At 35.5% G+C, this 7,747-nt stretch overlaps 1 protein-coding gene across 1 annotated transcript; it reads right to left on the bottom strand.

Annotated features, from left to right (window-relative positions):
• Window positions 1-656: 656 nt before the first annotated feature.
• Window positions 657-7,162, bottom strand: LOC102304231 (alpha-2,8-sialyltransferase 8F; the record flags this gene model as incomplete). The annotated part of the gene is given in 6 exon segments (XM_014333045.2): window positions 657-3,225; window positions 3,714-3,806; window positions 3,890-4,002; window positions 5,828-5,969; window positions 6,880-6,954; window positions 7,088-7,162. Coding segments are annotated over 6 exon segments (967 nt in total), but the record flags the coding sequence as incomplete, so codon positions are not given.
• Window positions 7,163-7,747: the final 585 nt, after the last annotated feature.

Genomic DNA, 7,747 nt, shown 5'->3' with positions numbered 1-7,747 from the left:
TTGAACACATTTGTTTCTGTGGTGTTAAATACATAAAGGCATATACTATAACTTGGCTGAGATGGTATAAATCTAAATTTCTGGTTATTTTCACTTTTTAAATACAAAGTGTTGAAATGCCTACAGTTAAAAAATAAAGTTTTTGTTAAAAAAATTTTTTTTGAATGAATTCCTTTCTTAAAAGCTATTACAATAAAAAAAATAAGAGAAAGCTAAAATGAGGATAATAATGATGAAAATCAGCAACTTAATATTTTAAATAATGAACTTAAAAAAAAAATTGTAATTGCTGTAATTAATTACATAACACTTAAAAATCATTTTAAATAATGTGGAAAAAGTAATTGGAGGAAGATAATTTTTATGAGTAAACAACTTAAAAATATGTTTTTAAGCTACCAAATATTACATAAATGGTAATTAAAATCACCTTTGATTATGGAGGAAAAGTTAATTCCCCTAACTCAATATAGTTTGTTGGTTCAATCTAATTTCAACATAAGTTATCGTAACTCAAAAAGAGTAATGGAAACTGTTGCGTCAATTTTTTTTTGTTGAGCTTAAACAATAGTTTTTAGAGTGCACTGCCAGTATGTCAAGACAAATATCCACACCTACTGTAAGGAGATAGTAGTCAGTGATTGTTAGAGACAATGTCATATTTATCACCGTTTAATAAAGTCCATTTTCTGAGTGATAGCAATCAAAAGGCTGTTGATGGTCACTGGGACATATGCTGACTCCACAATTGTCAGCATTTTGTTTGTGTTATAAAAGTACATAGTACAGTTTGTATCAGACACAATCACTATGATTGATGATTTACAATTAGAGTAATTTAAAAGTACAACATATATAGATTTGCCAACATCTTCTTCCCTCGGCTGCTTGCTTTAGGGGTTGCCACACTGGATCATCTGCTTTTAGCATGCAGCTCCTGTACGCAGGGCTCGAAGCAAAGAATAAAACAAAGCAAAGCTAAAAACAAACAAGCAAAAAACAAAACAAAAAAAACCCTTTCCACCTTATATATGTAACTACATCAAAGCAAAGCAAACAAGAGTTTGAGTATTATTATTGCTCTTTTCAGTTTTGATTTATATATATTTTTCTAATACTCTAGTTTTAAACATGTTTTTAAACAAGGAAAACGAACTACACCTTTTTAAATCACTGTCATAATTATTCCACAAGTTAACTCTAATCAGAAACACATCTATGCTTTATGTTTGTCCTTATCTTGGTTTTTTTTTTGTTTTTGTTTTTTTAAAGAAACCTGTTCCCCTTATGTCATATTGACTCTCTCTGACTTTAAACAGCTTCTGAGTACTGCGCCAAAGCAAGTTATTTTGTGCTTTATACATTATCTGTGCCATTTTATATTCAACTAAATCATAAAATTTCAGGGTATTCAAATTAATAAACAAAATGTTAGTTTGTTCTATATAACATTTTGTTTATTAATCTGAATACCCTGAAATTTTATGATGTGATGGCATGATGGCTTTTCTTTTGATCTGAACATTCACATTAAAATGTGAATTCTCTCACCTCAAGACATGTGTTTAGACAAATTGAATACTTGGTATTGACTACATCATAACATTTAAATGGTTGATCGCTCTAAATACCTTGGATTCTGAAATAACTACCCACAAGTGAATGTCAACACATCCACAATTCCAAAATCTTTTGATAAGTATTTATTCACGTTCACTTAATTTTCCCTCTCCTTTCATACTGTTTATGAAACAACAACAGCCATGAACAGTTCCAATATGACCAGAATACACCTAACCCGCAGTGCCCTGCCAACACATTTATCTAATATCCACATTCCTGTGTTGTTCCTGGATCAAGAGAAAAATGTTGGTCTAGGATCAACATTGCAACAGACAAATCAATGCCAAAACTTTGAGATTTTTGCTGAATTTGAATAAACTTAGAGTGGCGTTGGGCAGAAATACTGTGGGACTGGGCAAAAGTGACAGAAACGGGAGCGAGCAGTAGTGGTCACAAATTCAGCGGCGCTGGGATTTTAAAAATTGTTTTGCAAAGGACCAATAAAAAGAAAAAATTGACACAAACCATTACCTTTGCCTCCATCATATGTAGAAATAATGTGTAATTTGTACTTGTGCACTGAATCTATACAGAGACTATGGTGTAGCTTATGAAAGCGGCCAGCAAAGTTCTCTTTTCAAGTTCATCCATTCCCTTGCAGTCAATTTAGAAAATGGCAGCAGTAAAAGAAGTAGCTGGAAATGCCTAGGAAATGACAGTACTGATCTAGCCAATCACAGTCATTGTAGACTTCATCCACTCAGTGTTTAATTTAATTTCAATGGAGGTGCAGGCTCAGTTACTGAATTATGGCATTGAGTTTCAGGGAGGTTTGAAGTTATGCTGTACATTACCTGTGGTGCAGATTTAACACAGAAGCATGAATCTCACTTAAAATCATACAAATGTGGTAGTTGTGTGATATGATTTTTGCACTTTTATCAGGCACTATACATTTATCTTCTGCTGGTACCAAAGTACTTTTCATGGTTACATTTTTTAAGATATTGTCAAAATAGTCCTTAGAGTTTTGTTTTCTAAAAATCAAGAGAATGTAATTGAGGTATTTCAGAATACAGGGTGAGAGAGCAATGGCCTTATAAAGGCAAAAAAGTTACTGGATTCATCCTGAGGCTATAGAGAAGGCATTTGACTCTGTACTTTGCTTCTGTGCTGTTGTCTATCCCTGGGAACTATTTTTTACAGTCTCCCAGGTGAAGCCTGAGTACCCCTTCAGTGTGCAGCTGCAACAAGTGTTCAAACTCAGCCGGCATTGCGTGAAAAAACGTTTTAACCGGTACATCATCATAGTAGTGGTTAGTCAGGGTATAGAGGTCATATGGGTGATTACTAAAGGGCCAGAATCCATACAGATGTACATTTTCACACAATTCCAGGGCCATGCTAACCATAATGAATCCAGTGCTGAGCCGCCTTTCTTTCAGGCCTTCAGAGCTCCAGAATTGATCCAGACTGTGGAGGTACTGAGCGTTGGAGAAAACAGGTCGAATAGGGCTTTCAAAGTCCTCTATTGTATATGCAGCCCGCTGACACATAGCAGTATTCCTGCCAAAGGAGAAGGCAGGAAGGAGCAGCAGAGAGTTGCCGTACTTGTGCAGACTCTCCACAAATGGAAGGCGACGTCCAGTCAGCGCACCATACCTGTGCAAAAGAAACAGCTGACTTTGAGCAACAACGCATACATAATGTGAGGTGACAAGTAGGGATAGGAATCGAGAGCTGGTTCTCTAAAAGAACTAGTTCCCAGTGTTTGCCTATCAGTCACATTTGTTGTACTTGTCATCAGCTGTTTTAAGTTCATGTGCCAGAGGAGAAAAAAATAGCGGTGTGGCCTACAGTGTAGATTTGGACATTTAATTATTTTTTATTTAATTATTTTTTCGTTTTTATTGGGAAATACCTCAAATATATACAAAAATTTTAACAACAGCATGCAATTAAGTTGCAGAATGTAATGTCTTTGACATGCTGCTTAGCGGTGACTCAATGTGAAAACAATGAGGACCCAACGAGCCTCAATAGAGTTGATAAGAAATCAAATTGGAAAGTGATTCTGATAATAGAATCAGAATCGTTAAATTCTTATCAGTTCCCTTCCCTAGTGACAAGGAATTATTTCTTTTGCTCACTTTTGGAAAATGATGCTTGGATTTGCTGTCACAAGGCTAGTTTTGCTGCCAACATCTTTCTCATATCCATTTTCCAAAGGAGGTAAGTTGCACCTGAACAAACAAAAAAGTAGACACAGAAATGGTTACGTGGAATTTCCACTCTGGATTTGGTCTACATTGGACACTTTTCTCACCTGATAACAAAGTCAGCAGAATCAATCATTTTTCCACAGCCACTGTCAAACAGGATCCCACCATTCCCAACAACCGAACAAGTGTCCCATTGTTTATTTGAGAAAGGATTCTCCTGGAATAGACAGCGAAAGATAAGGCATTATGAAAACACATTTACATTGTTGCTGATTTCACATGTTGAAGGAAAAAGGATTTTAAAAAGACATTTTATTCTAGTTTTATAGTCTGATGCTTTTTATGCTTGCTATTGCTAATGATAGGTCTGTCGTTTTTATAGATTACAACCATGGGAATATTATATCCAAAAGAACAATGATCACAAAAGTGTATATAAATAGTCATAATTATTAGAAATTATTTTAAAAAAAGACAAATAACTTTGTTTATTGTGTGGGGTTTTTTCTCTTTTGGAAAAAAAAATTACACACAAAAGTAAATAGAGCTGAAACAGACTATATAAATACAGCGTCTTATAAATGCAATAGCTCCTCTAATGGACAGTGTATCAATTGGGATATGCTCCGATATTAAGCATCTCCAAATAAGATCATATTTAAGCTGTTTGGCCTTTTTAGCAGAGATGCAAAATGCTCCAGGCTTTTAATAACAATTTTGCTTAAATATGTTAACGGTACAGATTTTCAGACAGTTTCTCTCTTGTATGGCTCTGCAGACCGGTCAAGTTTGAGGCTTGAGGCAGACCAGACTACAAAACGTGTATAATTATATAATCACAAATGATGAATTATATTTGAGTTTCTTTCTGTGCAGCTATAAATTGATACAGAAAATTGTTCATCATAAAAATGTATGTTGTCATTGTTGCTTTTCAGTTTCATAACCATTTTGATTTTGAGGTTGAAAAAATTTCAATGCTAGGGACGATCGTGGCTCAAGAGTTGGGATTTCGCCTTGTAATCAGAAGGTTGCCGGTTCGAGCCCCGGCTTGGACAGTCTCGTCGTTGTGTCCTTGGGCAAGACACTTCACCCGTTGCCTACTGGTGGTGGTCAGAGGGCCCGGTGGCGCCACTGTTCGGCAGCCCCGCCTCTGTCAGTGCGTCCCAGGGTGGCTGTGGCTACAATGTAGCTTGCCATCACGAGTGTGAATGTGTGTGTGAATGGGTGGATGACAGGTTGTGTAAAGCGCTTTGGGGTCCTTAGGGGCTAGAAAAGTGCTATACAAATACAGACCATTTAGATGTCAGTAAATTGCAGATTGCAGTCACTTCAATTCTGTTTTCTTATTCCTCCTAGTTTGAGTGGATAATCCTTGTTATAACGGCTGCTATACAACAAACATGTTTTAGTCAGCCAAGTGATATCACAAACATTGAAATCAGCCTGAATCCCATAATTTTCAAGTGGCATATTTCTTCTGCTGTTTGTGTAAAAATCTGTATATTTTAACCTATTTGAACCAAGAAGGCTGACAGAGAAAGTTCTATTTGCCAAATAAGACTGAAACCAATTAAGTGCAGTGCCACCAATACCCACTACATCATTTAATCGAGAAATTAGAATATTGTGGTCTACTGTGTCAAAGGCAGCAGTTAAGTCAAGCAAGACCAGAACATTGTGGTTACCAGAATCAAATGCCAGTAGGATGTCATTAAAAACCCTTAATAATGCAGATTCTGTGCTATGTATTTAGTTATAAATACTATATACACCATATACACATGCAGAACCCAAGAAAATCAAATGAGATAAAAAAATAAATAAATAAATACTGTTCACACTTTTTCAGGTTAGAACAGCACAAACAAAATTATCTCCAAAAGCTCATTTCAAAAGCAAAAGAGAGTTCAGTTGAAGATACAAAAAAATAGAAAAGTTGCGAAATAATCACTGTGTCAGTCAAATAAAACATAAGAGAACCAATGAAGATATCAAAGAAGCAGCACAAACAGAGTTTCCATGAATGAAAATGAACCTACCTTCAAAAACAAGTCGAATAAGTCCTTGTTCACCTGAAGAGTCCTCTTTTCCCCACTGTAAACAATATTCGATCCTATAGGAGTATTGTTCTGTGTCACAATGGCGTTGTCAAAGCCATTGCATGCAACTCTCAGATTAGTTCTGTAAAACAACAAACACTCAGTTAACACTGACTGACTTTTTACCAGATGAGTAGGTTCATACACTTCTGATGTTGCTGCATGTTTAACTTATGTTAGTAGTTATTGCCAACAAAAGGAAAGGTCAGTAATCTGTTTCTGAATGTCATGGCAAGGAACAATATTTTTTTCTGTTTATCATGTTCAATGGAAAGATAACACTCGACAGAGAGATAACATGGAAGGACACCTACAGAGAAGGGTGAGCAAACAAAAGGTTATTTGCTCACCTGTTGTTTGATCTTAACTATCCAACACCATCTTGTTAAGATAGTTAAGATCCACAGTTAAACAAAGGAAGATGAAAAAAGGAGCAAACAAAACAGTTAGATCCAGTAAAAATAATAGCATAAAAAAGTTAACCCCATATGTTACTAGAATTTTCTCATTTTATTTTTTAGGGTTTAGATTAGTGACTACCACCACTGCGAGTGTTGACTCCAAAAGCTGTAAGCAATAAAGACAAATGCAACTCCTGATAATGTTTTATCCAGCTCAAAACCTCTCCATTATATACTTATAACATCATTTGTCCATATGGCAAATATCTCTCTGCTCTTTGTTGTGCCATCAGTTTTCTTACAGTTCCTCTGTCCTAAACTCCTTGTGCGTCTTTACTCTTTCTTTCTTGTCTGTAGTTGATTCAGTTCATATAAAAGGTGTATATATATGTATATGTATATATGTATGTATGTATATGTATATATGTATGTATAAACCAGCCCATCATTATCATTTCCCCTCCGGTTGATATACTGGATATCATAGCATTATATCTCATATGCAAGACTAGGCTCCTGTTTGCTGTATGGTAATCTTTTTACATCCAATTCGTATTCTTCATAGAAGAAATATTAAGCATTAGTACTTACCTGAATTTTAAGTAATTTTTCTCGTTCTTCTTCCAGGTTTGATTGTAACGCTGATGTACTTTGTCAATGATTTCCCTGTGACACACACACACGTCCAAACACAGTCAGCAGATCATACCTGTACAGCTGACATGACTTCATTTTTGATGATGGCATAAACAAAGAGGTTTCTCAGGGAAACAGTGTGACAAATTATGCTTTTTCTCACTTGCAGGGTTTGCAAATTTCTGACAGCTTTGGGGCATGTTTCTTTTGAGGAGGTGGTTGGAAAGGTTCCTCACAACTGCAAAAGAAAATATTTTGTTGACAGATCAGACAGTTGAAAAATGCAGATACTGCAGTTAGATCTGCACAACAGCTAAGATTACATATTACAACAGCATTTTTTTTACTATGGTCGGTTGAGCATGATGTCAAAGTGCTGTTTGAAATTCAACATTGTTGTGCGTTTCTTCGTTTTTTCATTTTTGTTTCGTATGTATTAAAACACGATTCTTTGATCCCCATGATAGAACAGAGAAAACCCGACTCATAGTGTCCAAAATATTTATAATTCTTTTTTTTCAACCATCGTCCGGAAGAAAGAGCCCTGCACAGCCCCAAAAGCCAGTTGCAGAAACTCTAACATTAGAATTTAAAAACGTCTCACATATAGGTGTTATTTTGGTACTTTACACGTCACACAGTTTTGATACAAACACTCCTTATATGGTACAAGTTCCTCTTTTCTGTCTGGCTTCCTGTATTTATTAATATACTTGTATAGCTCTACACTAACTTCCTGTTTTTCAGTCTGGCTGAGCACTTAGTTTATGAATCAAAAGTGGCCTTGCTTTACAAACCTTCATTATTAAAGTACATAAAACAA

The sequence above is a fragment of the Haplochromis burtoni genome, unplaced genomic scaffold (assembly GCF_018398535.1).
Source record: "Haplochromis burtoni strain Fernald_Lab_line unplaced genomic scaffold, NCSU_Asbu1 Contig_21, whole genome shotgun sequence".
Lineage (NCBI taxonomy): Eukaryota > Metazoa > Chordata > Actinopteri > Cichliformes > Cichlidae > Haplochromis > Haplochromis burtoni.
Note: the sequence above shows the minus strand (reverse complement) of the source record. Positions and strands in the feature narration are given on the sequence as shown.